The following is a 17,010-nucleotide window of genomic DNA, read 5'->3' as shown; positions in this document are numbered from 1 at the left end:
TATTCAGCATTTTGAATTTTGATACAAAAAAGTCTTAAGGTAAAAAATTTTGCTTAGGAAAAAATTTCTTGCAAACACAATTCAGGAAGGAAGGAGGCTCATGGCTTCTCTCTTTGTCTAGGTCCTTTTTTAGAGTTTTGACAGAAGAATGCTTATAATGATGATGATCCTTCCAGAAATATTCCTTTCCTACTACTTCAGAGTCTACTAGTATATTAATTTTTTGGTAACACTTTAGCCAAAAACCGTTTAGTTTAAACATTGGTAATTAAACCTGTGATGTATGGTTGGGTTTTTAAAAAAAATTAAATATATAATTAGAATAAAATTTACCTCAGGAGTATTTTTTGAACAGTTTTTCCGTTGAAAATAAACAAAATTTCCAACTGTTGTCAATCTGCAGCTGAAATTTATTTGTTGTAATAGTTAAACAAATGTGGGAAAGGAATGTAAACTCAAAATAAATCAGGTTCCAGACACTGAAAGTTCACTTTTCTTCCTTTTTCTTTTTTCTCAACAGGTCAGTTTTGTAAAGAAACCTTTGCTCTGTTAGTGTATTTTTCTGTGTTGAGTTTTTGTAATATGAAACAAAAACTTTGGTATTCTTGAGATGGAAGTCATTTCCATTTAATATTTCAGTGCTTATTTATTTGACAGACTAGGAAAAATGACTATATTTGATCCTTAGCTTCTGTGGAATTAGCTAAAGGTATTTATGGATTTATTCTGGTTTGCTTATTAGAATCCTTTAGAAGGCATTTTAATTTTGTTTAGAATATAGGTATATCTTCAACAACTTAAATTTAGAAAAAATATATATGAGTCATAATTTCAGAAATAAGATACTGATCTAAGTAGTCATGCCACTGTATTAATAAATTAGTCATTAATTCAAAATATTTTTCTGTTAGTGATTATTATAACATTTTGTTCCCAAATATAAAATAATATAGCCAGTGGCTTTATTAACTCTTTAATCTTCAGTACAACGATACCTATTGTTTATGTATTTTCTTTAAGTAGTAGCTAATACTAAAAATTAGGAAAAAAGAAGTTAGCTTTTTTATGGGCCTAAGCATTATTTATTCAGATATATGATTGTCTCAATAAAACCTAATATTCTTTCATTACTACATTAAATTTTTTAAGTAGAGATCTATTTCCCCTGAGAATGTTGAGCTCTGCTGACAGTCCTGAATTTAAACATAAATGGAACAGCTTTCTTTCTTATAATTTAGAACTTTTTAAAAAGTTTATTTATTTTTGAGAGAGTGAGAGTGAGCAGGGGAGGGACAGAGAGAGGGAGAGAGAGAGAGAATCTCAAGCAGCCTCTGAACTGTCAGCACAGAGCCTGGAACTCATGAACCATCAGATCATGACCTAAGTCAAAATCATGAGTTGGATGCCTAACTGACTGAGCCACCCAGGTGCCCCTAGAATTTTATAAGGTCTGTCTTTATAATTTCCTGCTCACACTTTGTATCTAAAGAGTATTGTTTAAGATTTAAACATCTTAGGGGCACGTGGGTGGCTCAGTCGGTTGAGCGTCCGACTTAGGCTCAGGTCATGATTTCAACGGTTTGTGAGTTTGAGCACCGCATTGGACTCTGTGCTGACAGCTCGTAGCCTGGAGCCCGCCTCAGATTCTGTGTTTTCCTCTCTCTGCTCCTCCCCCACTCAATTCTGTCTCTCTCTCAAAAATAAACATTAAAAAATTTTTTAAAAAATAAAGAAGGTGATGGCTCTGTTACACTTGAATTTGAGAGAACAATAATAGGGAATGATATTTCAAGAAAGTTAAACTAGCTCTAGTATGATTTTTCAAAACTGTTTAGTGTCAGAGGCACCCCAGGACCACCCCCAGGTTTGATGATTCACTAGAGGACTTACAGAATTGGGTATATAGTTGTACTTATGACTAACATTTATTATGGTACAAGAATACAAAGCAAAATCAGCAAGGGGAAAGGGTACATGGGATCAAGTCCAGAAGAAAAGACACTCAAGTTTCCAAAAGTCCTTTCTCAGTGAGGTCACACAGGATGTGTTCCTTCCTATAGCATTGAGCTGTGACAAAACGTGCAAAATGTTGTTTACTGGAAAAGCTCATTAGAAACTGAGTACGTAAGACAAACTTTTTTTTTTTTTAACTTTTTTTTTGATGTTTATTTTTGAGAGAGGAAGACAGGGAGAGACAGAGTGTGGGCAAGCAGGGCAGGGGCAGAGAGAGAGAGACACAGAATCTGAAGCAGGCTCCAGGCTCTGAGCCATCAGCACAGACCCCAACTTGGGTCTGGAACCCATGAACCATGAGATCATGACCTGAAGTCAGATCTGAGCTGAAGTCAGACGCTCAACTGACTGAGCCACCCAGGCGCCCAAGACAAACTTTTATTGGGGCTCCTTATTTTGTCACCCTGTGCCTAGTTTATACTGTAAGTCCAGACTCTCAGAAGGAAAGCAGGTGTTCAGCATAAACCATGTTGTTTATACAGTTTAGGCACAGTGAGCTACTCTTATCTTTTAGAAACAGTTTTATATGACTGTAGGGAACTGTTTACTGGCCAAGTTCTCAAATGCCAGTTAGAGGCCAACCTTACAAATGGCCTTCCTAAGACTAGGCAGTTTCAGGTCTGCTTTGTTAGTTTTCATCCCAGATTCAAGAGCATTGGAAAAATTAGGTATTCTTTTTTTTTTTTTTTCTAAGTTTACTCATTTATTTTGAGAGAAAACGAGAGAGAGAGATTGAGGAAGAGACAGAGAGAGAGAGAAGGGGGCAGAGAGAAAGAGGAAGAGAGGATCCCAAGCAGGCCACAGGGCTCGATCTCATGAACCTTGTGATCTTGACCTGAGCTGAAATGAAGAGTTGGATGCTCAATTGACTGAAGTCACCCACACCACCCCAGGTGCCCAGGAGCCCCTAGAATGGTAGTATAGTGGTCATGATTGAATTTGAAATTTCTTTTCATTGAAATAATCTCAACCGAAGCAGTATAATTAAGGGCACTTATTTCACTGGTCATTAATTAGTATCCTATCTTTATTGATCTATTCCTCCAGCTGCTTGTTTCAATTATGGAAGGACTTGAGTTTCTGTGCATGGAATTATTTAAGCAACCAGTACCTTGATTTTTGCTCAGAAGTTAGTATAACGTATTCTTATTGTTGTTACAATAATTATTATTGTGATACTTCACTTGAGAGGAACTGCTATAGTATTATATCATTCCAAAGTACATATTTTATAATTTGAGCTACTTAAAATGAGTTTTTTTGAAATGACAATATATAATTATAAATAACAAATGACAGGGTAATAAAAAGCCATATGGTCTTCTAACTCAAACTGAAACCAGCACAGATGAGGCCTCCTGTTAAGCAAGTAAATAACTTTGAGTGAGGACAGTGGCGGTTTTGTCTTGTTTATCTGTGTTATGAACACACAACATTGTATGTTCTATTAAGCAGGGGATGTTATCTCTTGTTTACCACTCTGTGGCCAGTGCTGAGCACAATGTCTGGCATGTAATAGGTGCTTAAATGTTTATTCAATGAATGAATAAGTGAGTGAGTATGTGAGTGAAAAGAGTGACTGTTAAGATGTCAGGAAAACTTAGTTCATAAACTCCAGAAGAATGTAAGAAGGAGGGGGAAGAGAGATCTATGCCATTTCATAGAGATTATAAGGGATTCTTTACTAATTAATTGTTTTAATCTAGATGACTCTTCTGAAATGTTGAAATAAGAATAGGAAGAGAGAAATAGCTTATTTTTCGAAGGGATTGGGTGTAACAATGTTTTAATAGCCTAATTTCTCCTGGTAGACCTTTTAAAGAGAATTTGCAAAGTAGTGAACAAATGTAATCTGACTCCTTTCCTCCTTTCCTGTTTTGTTGTGTTTGTTTCAAAGAAAGATGGTCCCTCAGTCATGGTTTTCTTTTTTAAAATATCCATTAATAATTTTTATTTTCCTTAGAGATTTAATAGATTGAGAAAAGAAAGGCTCATTGCTAAGTCAGACTGCTATCACTTCACCAAAGCGTTTCCTTGTTTCCTTTCTAGCAACACCCAGGAGACTCCTCAGCAATTGGTCCCATCAGTAGCTTCAGCTCGGAGCATGCCTGAGAGACAGGAGAGCCCAGCGGCCACTAGACCAGGGGTGGCTGGTCTCACAACTGCTGCTGCCTTCAAACCTCCAGGATCCACCAATGTTATCAAATCTCCAAGCTGGCAACAGCCAAACCAAGCAGGTGGGCCAAAGAAATCTCTTGCTTTTTGTTTTTCTTAAGTGTAATTATGAAAATATCTTCTAGGACGTATGATAGAATTCACTGGCGAAACCCATTCTTGACCATCTTAGCCTTAAAAAGGACTGCACAGAATAGCTATAGCTGTTTTCCTCTGAGGTGTCTCATAAATGTTCTGTGTGTGTGTTTGATAGAATTGCCATTTGCTACTCATAATTATAGCAATTTCTTTGTTTCCCAGATTACTCAAGAAACGTGTGAATTGTAAACTTGGGGTCTTACTAACGAACTGTATTGATGGAAGTTTAGCCTTGGAAATACAGCATTTTAGTTTTGATGATATATACAAAATAACAACAACAGAAGCATTTATTGTCATCAACCACTGAAGAAGGAATCTTTGCCTTCTTGTCCTCTGAAGATTTATGAGGCAGAATTGCAAGAAGGTTACAGTACCAAAAAGAGCACATATTTTATTTTATTTTAATTCTATTTAATTTTAATTTATTTAAGTGTAGTTGACATATAATGTTAAGTATTTTCAGCTGTACCACATAGTGTTTTGACAGTTCTATACATTATGCTGTACTCACCACAATAAATGTAGTTACCATTTGTCACCATATAACATATTATTGACCATAGATACCCTATGCTGTACTTTTTATCCCTGTGACTTATTTTATAACTGGAAATTTGTACTTGTTAGTCCCTTTCACCTATTTCACCCAGCCCCTCAGTGCCCTTACCCTCTGGCAACCACCATTTAGTTCTCTGTATTTATGATTCTGTTTGTTTATTTATCTGTTTATTCATTTTTTTTTAAATTCCACACATAAGTGAAATCCTATGGTATTTGTCTTTCTCTGACTTATTTTACTTAGCATAAAACCCTCCAGGTCCATCCATGTTGTTACCAAAAGGCAGGATCTCATTCTTTTTTATGGCTGAGTTCCATTATATATATATACACACCACATCTTTTTTATCCATTCATCTGTTGATGGACACCTGGGCTGCTTTCACACGTTGGTTATTATAAATAATGCTACAGTAAACAAAGGGATTGCATATATTTTTTTGAAATAATATTTGTTTTCTTTGGGTAAATACCCAGTAGTGGAATTACTAGATCATATGATATTTCTGTTTTTAGGTTTTTGAGGAATGTCCATACTCTTTTCCACCGTGGTTGAACCAAATTGCATTCCCACCAGTAGTGCACAAGAGTTCCCTATTCTCCATATCCTTGCCAACACTTGTTATGTCTTGTCTTTTTGATTTTAGCCATTCTGACAGGTGGAAGGTGAGATGTCATTGTGGTTTTGATTTGCATTTGCCTGATGATTAGTGATGTTGAGCATCTTTTCATGTGTCTCTTGGCATCCGTATGTCTTCTTGGAAAAATTTTTATTGAAGTCCTCTGCCCATTTTTTATCGGATTATTTGTTTTTTGGTGTTGACTTGTTTAAATTCTTTATATATCTTAGATATTAACACCTTATTAGATCATTTGCAAATATCCTCTCCCATTCAGTAGGTTGCCTTTTCATTTTGTTAATGATTTCCTTCCTTGATTTTGGTGTAGTCCCAATAGTTTATTTTGGCTTTTGTTTTCCTTGCCAGAGAAGATGTAACTAGAAAAATGTTGTGAAGCCTGATGTCAAAGAGATTACTGCCTGTGTTTTTTAAGGAGTTTTAGGGTTTCGGGTCTCACAGATCTTTTTCTTTTTTTTTAATTTTTTTTTTAACATTTTTTTTTTTATTTTTTGAGAGACAGAGCATGAGCGGGGGAAGGGCAGAGAGAGAGAGGGAAACAGAATCCAAAGCAGACTCGCTCTAAGCTGTCAGCACAGCGTCTGACATGGAGCTCAAATCCACGAACCGTGAAATCATGACCTGAGCTGAAGTCAGATGCTTAACCTACTGCGACACCCAGGTGCCCCACAGGTCTCACAGATCTTTAATCTGTTTTGAGTTATTTTTCTGTATGGTAGAAGAAAGTGGTCCCCTTTCATTCTTTTGCATTTAATTGTCCAGTTTTCCCAGGAATATTTATTGAAGAGATTAAACTATCTTTCCCCCTATTGCGTGTTCTTGCCTCCTTTGTTGTAGATTAATTGATCATATAAGTATGGGTTTAATTCTGGGATCTGTATCTATTATTCCATTGATCTGTGTGTCTGTGTTTTTGCCAGCCAGTACCATACTGTTTTGACTACTATAGCTTTGTGGTATACTTTAAAATCTGGGGCTATGGGGCACCTGGATGGCTCAATCAGTTAAGCCATTGACTCTTGATTTCAGCTCAGGTCATGATCTCATGGTTCATGGGATCGAGCCCCACATTGGGCTCTGCGCTGACAGTTCAGAGCCTGCTTGGGATTCTCTCTTTCCCTCTCTCTTTGCCCCTCCCCTGCTCTGAAAAATAAATAAATAAACTTAAAAAAAAATTTGGGACTGTGATACCTACAGCTTTGCTCCTTTTTCTCAACATTGCTTTGTCTATTCAGGGTCTTCTCTTTTTCCATACAAATTTTAGAATTGTTTGGTCTAGTTTTGTGAAAAATACTGTTTGGATTTTGATAGGGATTGCATTGAATCTGTAGATTGTTTGGGTAGTATGGATATTTTTAACAATAGTAACTCTCCCAGTTCATGAATATAGAATACTTTCCCATTTGTTTGTATAATCTTCAGTTTCTTTCATCAGCGTTTGTAGTTTTCAGAGTACAGTTCTTTTACCTTCTTGGTTAAGTTTATTTCTAGGTTATTTTATTATTTTTGGTGCAGTTGCAAATGGGATTATTTTCTTTATTTCTCTTTCTGGTAGTTCATTAGTGTATAGAAATGCAACAGATTTTTGTGCATTAATTTTGTATCCTGCAACTTTACTAAATTTTTTTATTAGTTCTAAGAGTTCTTTGGCGGAGTTTTTAGGCTTTTCTATACATACTATCATGTCATCTGCAAATAGTGACAGTTTTACTTCCTCTCCCAATTTGGATGCCTTTTATCTCTTTTTCTTGTCTGATTGCTGTGACTAGGACTATGATATGTACTATGTAGAATCCAAATGGGGAGAGTGGACATTCTTGTCTTGTTCTTGATCTTCGAGGAAAAGCTGTTAGTTTTTCACCATTGAATATGATGTTAGCATTGGGTTTGTCATAAACAGCCTTTATTATGTGAAGGTATATTCCCTATAATTCTACTTTGTGGAGAGTTTTTATCATGAACAGATGTTGAACTTTGTCAAATACTTTTTTCTGCATCTAATGAGATGATCATGTGGTTTTTATCCCTCATTTTGTTATAGAGAGAGAGCATTCGAATAATAAGAGGGAACAACCTGGGCTTTATCTGGAAACCTGAATTTTCAATCACTTCTACCAATAGCTTTAAGTAATTTGTAATCTGTGCCGTAGCCTTACTAAAGCATCTCAAGTTACTGACACATGCCATGCTACCTTGCCTTAGAATGCTCTAGTCCTTCTTTAGAGAATGTGCTTTTTACCTAGACTGCTACTGAATTCTAGCCTTTTCTCATCAGTGTTGGGAAAAGTATTGATTGAATATATAGAAGGGTCTGCTTTTAAATATATATATATATATATATTTTTTTAAATATATATATATATTTTAAGAATTGCTTTAATGATTGATCATTTATTATTATTTAAGACTCATTTTACAGTTGTAAGAGTGATTTTTTAGTTAATTTAGGAATTCTGTCTTTTGATTTGTAATTTTCCAGTGTTTAAACATAGCAGACACTAACTTTGTTTATTATTAATAAATTATCTTTAGACAAATACTAATTATTTATATTAAAATTTATTTCATAGTGTCATTTTGAATGGTTTTGAATTGTTATGTGTTACTAATTTTGCAAGGATAAGCTAAAATTTTTTGTTGGAGGGGAAACAACAAATAGGCCACTGCATATGGTCTGGACTATTTTAAAGAAATGACTGTCGTCTTACTTTCAAAAACTTAAAATATTCAGTCTGATATCATTAGCTTCTGAAATTTCTAGACTGTTAATTGATTTAGCAAGACCTCTTCTCTTGGGGGAAAATGCTGACATCTCAACCCCATAGTTTGTTGTTGTTTTTTTTTTTAATTTTTTGATGTCTTTTTTTTTTTTTTAATTTTTGAAAGAGCACAAGTGGGGGTGGAGGTGGGCAGAGAGAGAGGGAAAGAGGATTCGAAGCAGGCTCTGCACTGACAGGCTGACAGCAGCCAGCCCGGTGTGGGGCTTGAACTCCAGAACCGCGAGATCATGACCTGAGCCAAAGTCAGATGCTCAACCGACTGAGCCACCGAGGCGCCTCCAGCCCATACATTTTTAATTATTTACCACTTACTTGAAGTTTATCTATGACTTGATATTTGCTGCAATTATTTTGTATGTGCATTAGAATATAGAGAGTAATTTTAAGAAAAATCTCTTTGGTGTAGTAATTAGAAGGGAACAGGAGAATGTTTCTTAAAAGTGAGGGAAAAACTATATGAGGTAGAAACTAACATTAATTTTGTGCACTGCAGAGGGCAGAAAATATACGTACTGCTTTTGGAAATTCAGAAACTGTGGTTAAAATAAACACTCTTTTAAAGTGAAAAGAAAAAATCCCAATTGAGGTGGAACTCCTGGAGAATACACTACAGCAAAATTACCACAAGAGGGCAACAGAATCCTGTCTTCTCTGAGTGTAATTTGCAGTTAATCAAAGCAGTCAAATAACACAACTATAATCATGATTCATATGGTTAGTATTTAAAATACTGTACTTCTTACAGAAAATACAAGTGAATTTAATTTGAGCAAAACTATAGCAGTATAAAATACTACACATTATATAACGTTAGAAAGCATTAATATTATAAAAAGAAAACACGTTTTGCCATTGTGAATCATAGTTGAATTATATCGTGATGCTTAGCTCAAATTAGAAAATATTTGCAGAATTCTTGCTGTTTATCTTGCTCTAGGTGCTGCAAACTGGCATTTAATGTGTACTATGCAATGTAAAAGTTACTTATTTTACACTATTTTGTAAAAATTGTAAAACAAATGTAAAATGCCCAGCCAGGCAAATTGTTGTATTCCACTCTACCTAATAGTATACCACGAAAAACAAAACAAAAACACCTCAGCATCTGTTCTTACTCTTTGATAAGTTTAAGAGCATTCTAATGCAAATGAAAAGGTTATTTGATTTACAAGGGGAGAGCTGTCTCATTGGGGGTTCTCTCTTCACGGTTCACCTGTGAAAACTACATTGTGAAAACTACACATTGTGTAGTTTCACATTGTGAAAACTACAATGAAGGGGAGGCAAAAGCTGGAGAGGCCAGTTGTTGGCGGGTGGACTCAGAATAAAGCATTGGTTTCTCTCACACAGAACTTCGGGCTTCTTTCTCTTGATAGTTTATAGCTGTGCTCTAATGTGGGAGATAAAGATTCCCCCCCCCCCCAACATCATTCAAATAGTGACTTTTATCAATGATGTCGTTTTAGCATAATTCCTAAAGTTGTGTGAGAAGGATGAGATAAAAATTACTAAATTGCAGTCTATAACTGGCTTGGTTGATCATGAAATCAGTTTAATGGATCATAGCCAGTATTTTCGTTAAAAAATGAAATAAAATAGGGGTGCCTGGGTGGCTCAGTCAGTCGAGTATCCAAACTCTTGATTTTGGCTCGGGTGATGATCCCAGGCTCGTGGGATCGAGCCCTGCTTTCCAGCTCTGCGCTGAGTGTGGTCTGCCTGAGATTCTCTCTCCCTCTACCCTTCTCCCTGGCTTGTGTGCATGTGCACATACACTCACTCTCTCTCTCAAAAATAATTTAAAATAAATGAAATAAAATAGAATATATAAGAATATTTTAATATATTAAGTATTTTACGTAGTAAGGGTAGGTATCATGTTAGGAAAATGTGGTTTTAGTTTATACATGCATGGAAGTAAGTATACAAACATGTATTTTGGGTCACAGTGTTTCTTACTATGTTTTAGTAGCTAAAACACTTGGAAGCCATTTATTTAAATAAGTATTAGACATACTTTTGTATATCAGATGAGTAATGTAGTTTGGAAATGATAGCCCTCCCCAAACTGCATTGAAAGGGCTGATTGAATTTTTAACACCTACTAGTGTGTTCTGAATCTGTCATAGGATTCCATTACTTCCCCTGAAGTTCTGACTTTGAATCTTAGAGCCTTTCATTTGTGATGGTATATAGCTTGTGTTACCCAAGAACTTAGTGATGCTATACCAGTTGATAAAGAGTAGCTAGGTGTATTTGTAACAGCATTATAGTTTGATCGGATCATCTTCTTTTTCTCAGGCATGTATTTTAACATACACCACCACACATACACAGACTTGTCCGTGACTGGCAAAGACCTGACTATTTTAGGATGCAGGGTGTTCAGGAGTTCATAGTCTGCATGAAAGTGTTAAGACACAAAAGAAGTAAGAATCCAAGCTTGAGTTTTATGTAAGCTAGCAAATACTGCTTCCTACTTGCCCTGTGCCTTTAATACTTTCATAATTCAGATGTAGTAGTCCCTTTGGAAATATTAACTTGATCTAGGAAGATACATAAAAGGTGACATTCTTCTTGTTGGTTTTCAGAATTGGGGATTTATACTTTTTTAAACTTACATTTTAATTCACTATATTTGTATGTCTAATAGATTTTGTAATGCTTGAAATCTTCACATTGAATGTAATTAATAAGTGGTTAGATAGGTATTTTCAAGCCTTCATAAATTTTATGGTTTAACTTACAAATATGTTCCTGTGTTTATGTAGGTGATCTAATTTGCTGTGTAATGTTTTCCCTAGACTCTCTGTAGGTTATGGATTCCATATTGGGTAAGTTTAGTTCATTTGATGCAAATATAAAATACTACTATCTTACCAAATATAGTCAGATATTCTTCACAAATCCAGTCTTAAAGTCATGAGGAGCCATTAGATTTTGGAAGCACATCAGTTTTCTAACTTTAGTTTAATTATATACAAAATGAGAATGTCTAATTCATTAAGATTAGGGCTGTTGTTCCTCGAACCCACTTTGCTGTCAGGTAGTGGCTCTGAAAAATAAGAGTGCCTCCCCTGTGGGGCATGAAATTCAGAAGGCCAGGGGTGTTCCCTAAATGGAGCATTTGAGCCTTCAGTTTCTTTATCTGTTAAGAGGCTAAAAGAGTCCCCCATAACATTGTTGTTATGTACGTATACATATATACACAAACGATATAACACATATTGAACTTTGTGGTACATAGACGGGTACTCAAGAAAAGATTAAGTTTTTACCCCTCTCTTCCTGGTAGTGACAGCATTAATAACTTATGCTGTTACCATCTAGCAGAACAGTTCTGCTCCTGTGACTTCTCTGCTTGAAAATGTTTTGGGCTCTCTGCTTCCCACACATTAAATGTTTGGCTTCTTAACAGAGCTTATGGTCCCTTTATTGCCTTGTGCCAACCTTCTTCTCCAGCCTATTTTGTAGTACAGTTCTTCACATTCTCTGCAGTCGTGTCACACAGTTCAAGAGTTCATACCATTCCTTGGGCACACACCTCTGTACTTGGTAAAGCTGCTCCTTTTATTTAAATGCTTTTCCACTCTTCTACCCCTGAAAAATTTCTCTTCACTCTTTGAGACCAGATGTTATCTCCTTTGTGAACCTTTCCTGAGCCCTCTGAATAATTGGCTGTTCTTTCTCTCTGTCCCTACAAAATGTTGATGATGGCTTTATTATAGCATCCATCATATTCATTGTAATTGTTTACATATGTGTCTTTTACCACTGTTTTTAGATCCCCTTTAGGACAGGGACCAAGTCTTACTACTCTTTGTTGTACAGTACCTAAACAATACCCAGCACAGTTCCTAGGCCTTTGGTAAATGTTAGTGGCTGAGTAGGTGAGTGGGTGGATAGGTCGGTTTGTCTTATTTTGAACATCTTCTTTGTATATTTTGAGGAATTCACAGGACGTTGTTCTTTCCTCCTACCAGACTTGAAATTCCCACTAGTTATTGAGCAAAGGTGGATGTGCTGTCTGCCAAAGGCTGCCATTAAAAACTACACATATGCCCAGGGAGCAGAGGACTCCACTCTCCTTGAAGCATTAAACTGCCATTAAGACTTTAGAGTTGTGTGTATACAGTACTATAACTAGTACTGTATTATTTATTTCCAGTAACTAAAAAATTAGTAATAGATCTGAAGCCCTGTTTTCTTAAAAAATATGGGAATATATGGCCTATAAGGAACCAAGCAGTGGAATGCAGAGGAATTAGGCATAGTTGTTCATTTTATCAAGGTGGACAAATTAACTTGGATGCAAAGCACCGGTAAATAATAGAAATTAGCAAAAAAGGAGCAAAGAGTTAAGTCAGATTACAAGTTCCAGATTGGACAAGGAGGTCTTAATGGAGAGGGAAGAAAGATACCAGTAAAGTTCCAATGATACAATCTTGAGATACAATATTTGTTTATATTAGTTTATAGTGGAGTCATATTTTATGCAAGAATAAGGTGTTCATGTTTATGCCTAAAGCAAAATCGTATCACATAGCAGTGTCCCTTGAATATTTTTAGGAAGAGGCCAAGTTGGAGAGGGAACAATGTATGCAGAAGCTCTCGGAGAAGTTGGCTCAAGTCATTCAGTCTAGATAGTGTCCAGAAAGAAAGTTGGATGGGCTAGTGGGGGTCTGGTCAGAAAAGGGCTTTGAAAGTAAGTCTGGGGGTTGATGCAGAAAGGAAGCCCTTAAAAGATTTGTAAACTGGAAAGTGACCATCAGATTTGCAATCATTAAAAGATCATTAATAGTGTTAATGGGTTTAAAAGCTCATTATGACCTCAGTGTGGAGATTAAGATTGGAGTCCTGGTGACTAAAGAGGTTGTTGAGATAATCCAGGATAGAGATGCTGATAATGAATATTACCCTGTGCAGTGGGAATGGGAATGGAGAGAATTCCAAGGGCAAGAGAATGCAGTTTAACACTTTAACCTGATGGGAGGCAAGTTCTAACCATTGCTCTTCAGGGAGCTTTATTCCCTTTAGAGCATTTATCCTGTATTAAAACACTGGTAGGGGAGGTGCCTGTGTGGCTCAATCAGTTAAGCATCTGACTCTTGATTTCGACTCAGGTCATCGTCTCACAGTTTGTGTTGGGCTCCGTGCTGATGGCACAGAGACTGCTTAGAATTCTGTCTGTCTGTCTGTCTGTCTGTCTCTGCCCTACCCTCCCTCCCTCCCTCTCTCTCTCAAAAATAAATAAATAAATATTTAAAAAAACAACTTTGAAACACTGGTAGGGATTGTATTTGGCTTAGAGAAACTATACTTGGCTTTGAGTAAGTCAGATTATGGCACAGAAAATTGATTGAATATGTCTCTGGTTTTTGGGTTTTTTTTTTTTTAATGTGTCTAGTTACAAAATATAAATCTGGGTTGTATCTTGTACTTGAGAAATAAGTTAAACATAACTAGTCTATTTTTGCAGCATTTCCTTAGGCAAGTACATTGATTTCCCCATCATTTTCTAAATGTTGATTCTCTTTCAATTCTTTATAGTTGCAATCATGAGGTTGGTAGCTTTGGCATTGCACTGCTTGCCTTTCTGGAAGGACTTGTGCTATGTGTGTTGTCATGGAAATAAACATTATGAGATGGAAAAGGTTTTCTTACAAGACAAAAGAAGAAGAATCCTATAGAGCCCTACCAGTCAAAAATTAAGTACTCATGTTGTTATTTGTATGTAGTTCAGAAAGCTTTAAGTCCATAGATATGCTTAAATTTTTTTCCCACTTATTACAGGGTTTTTTTTCTTCTTTTCCACTTCCAAAATATATAACTTTTAAAAAAAATGTTTATTTATTTTTGAGAAAGAGAGAGCGAGAATGAGCTGAGGAGGGGCAGAGAGAGAGGAGGATAGAGGGTCTGAAGCAGGCTCTGCACTTACAGCAGCGAGCCAGATGCGGGACTCGAACTCACGAACCGTGAAATCATGACCTGAGCCGAAGTCAGACGCTCAACTGACTGAGCCCCCCAGGCGCCCCAAAATATGTAGCTTTTAAGAGCGTTTGTGATGGTACTTCAATGTATTAACACTATTGTAAGTATTTAATAAGTAACATAATTTCTTACTCAGAAAATCATTTAGCTATGCAATATTGGCTAATACTATAATCACTGTTTTCTGTAGGAAACTGTGGCCTTATTTCATAAAGCCAATGAAAATAAAAAGCTTTGTTGTGTTTTCTTTTACAGTAGTTAGTATCGTCTAGATGTGCTGAAATTTTTCCTTTTGCTGTTTTAATTAGCAGCGCTTGAAGCTTGCTGGAATGATACCATCTCAGTGCTGTCTTTTTGTATGTACACACAACTCCCTGTTTATTCTTATGTTCCCTGATGTTGGCAAGAAATTACTGGATTTCTTTTTTTACTTTTATTGTTAAATGTGTCCATGGGGGCAGACATTCTATAGAACTGAGGAAAGGAAAGGCATTTAGTTGATGGTGACATACTCCATACACTAGTAGTGTTCTATCATTTAATATTAGACATTTGGAATCTCTGATTCTCCTTATTGAACAAATGTTGTCAGATTATATGTATATAAGCCTTTTACTAGTGGATTGCTTTTTTTTTTTGAAACAGTTTTAATATATGTGGCAAAAAGCAAGGGCTTTTAACTTACGATGAAATTTATCAAAATTGGTGATTTCTTTTTGAAGACATGAATTATGTTTTGAAGAAGCATAGTGCAAGTAAGCTGTAAATAGAAAAGTTAGGATCATTTGAAGGTCTTTTAGGGACACAGTCAATTTCTTTTGGTCAAATGCAAAAGGGAAAAAGACACAAACGTACTTTTCAAAATGAATATTTAGTTAATTTTAGCTTCTGTTACATCCTTTCATGGGGAATACTCACCATCCCCATTCAGGCAATTGGAACTCAGGAATATAATAGTCATGAAGGGAGCAAAAAAACCTTGCTTAACAGAAAAATTGTGCATATCATTGATTAGTAGCAATAATTATTTTCTATAATACTTTCAGTTAAGTATCTTTTCACTCAGAGTGTGCAATAAGATAATGTTATTAAAATTTTAAATGGGCATCATTTTACCAATGAGGTAACAGAGTCTGAAAGAAGTCAAAGGAATTGTTCAGGGTCCCATAGTGATTTGAACCTAGTTATTTTGACTAAATAGTGTATTTTCTTGTTATCACAAGATAGTATCAATGACTATATTTAAGGAAGACTAACTCTCTATGGAATAGTGCAGAAAGGAGTATTGTTTGCATTGGGAGGATAAACCAAGTGACTAGCAACTTCTAAGGACTGTTTCAAGTAGCATTTTCTTTGTTTCTAAACTTCATTTTCAAAATTTATCTAAGATTCTAGTTAAATGACCCTTTATCATACCCTCCCTCTGTTGTGTGCTACATTTTAGCAATAAAGAAAAGCTTATTTATTCATTATGGACAGAGCTTTGGAGAGATCTGATGTATTCTTTTTTGTTTTTGTTTTTTTTTCAAGGAAGACTCAGATATATTTATGAGATCTGATTAGATCACAGATTGAATGATGTGCATCTCAGTTATAAGTGGATATAAATTCTATCTTTTATTTGAAGTCTAAAGAAGATAGGGGTGAGAAAGGAAATTACTGTTTCTACAACCATCCCAAATTTCATTGTAGGCTTTACGTTACAGTAATAAATCGAGATAACTAGATTTGCTTAGCTAAGATGGATAGATTTATTGGTTCCATTTTAAAATTTTTATATGAATAAGTAAACTGCTACCAGTTGCGTATGTTTCATCTCTTCTAATAATGTTTTACTGCCATCTGCTCCCCTGCATTTCGACATCATTAAACTAAACAGTCCACTTGCTGTAAAGGCCTGACTGGAGCTGTCCATTGTCAAAACTGTGGTGTGAAGCATGTAAAATATGCTTTGTCTTTTTATATAACATGTAGATTTTGGTTTAGAATCACGATTCTCAGGAAAAAATAAAAGTAACAACCATTAACTGCCTTTTTCTCCCCCCATAAACTGGAATTTATTTCTGTGTTGGAAGCTTTCCTGTGCTGACGCAAGAGCACAGTTGTGAAAGCTCTTCTTTCTGCCCATTTTTCCTTCATCCTGAGATTAAAATATTAAATCTTTTCTAAGGGAAGACACCTGGACTTATTCATATATGATTTTCATTAAGAATTATTCCTCAGTTAAGCGTAGGACTTCGGCTCGGGTCATGATCTCACAGTTTGTGGGTTCAAGCCCTGCGTCGGGCTCTGTGCTGACAGCTCGGAGCCTGGAGCCTGCTTTGGATTCTGTGTCTCCCTCGTTCTCTGCCCCTCCCCTGCTCATGCTGTCTGTCTGTCTGTCTCTCTCTCTCAAAAATAAATAAACATTAAAAAAAATTTTTTTAAGAAGAATTATTATTCCTCATTAATTGATGCATGCAGTTTAAACCAGAGGTTGGCAAACTATGACCTTGGTCACCTCTGGCCTACCACCTGTTTTTATAATAAAGTTTTATTGGAGCACTGCCAGGCTCATTTGTTTACATTTGTTACATGATGTCTGTGGCTCCTTCCCTGCTGCAGTGGCATAATTGAGTAGTTGCCAAATAAACCTTACATCCCACAAAACCTAAAATATTTACTCTCTGGCCAGTTACAGAAAAAAATTGCCAAACCTAGGGTTAAACCATAGGAAT

General features: G+C 35.9%; 1 protein-coding gene across 12 annotated transcripts in view; it reads left to right on the top strand.

Moving 5' to 3' along the window:
• PDLIM5 (PDZ and LIM domain 5) overlaps window positions 1-17,010 on the top strand; it is a 219,063-nt gene that overhangs the window by 162,623 nt on the left and 39,430 nt on the right. For all 12 annotated transcript variants that reach the window (XM_042984165.1, XM_042984164.1, XM_042984173.1 and 9 more), the window contains one exon: window positions 4,063-4,250. In XM_042984165.1, the coding sequence (XP_042840099.1) occupies window positions 4,063-4,250 (188 nt within the window). The remainder of the gene's footprint in view (window positions 1-4,062; window positions 4,251-17,010) is intronic.

The sequence above is a fragment of the Panthera tigris genome, chromosome B1, assembly GCF_018350195.1.
Source record: "Panthera tigris isolate Pti1 chromosome B1, P.tigris_Pti1_mat1.1, whole genome shotgun sequence".
NCBI lineage: Eukaryota > Metazoa > Chordata > Mammalia > Carnivora > Felidae > Panthera > Panthera tigris.
The sequence above is the reverse complement of the archived record's forward strand: the minus strand, read 5'-3'. Positions and strand labels throughout refer to the sequence as shown.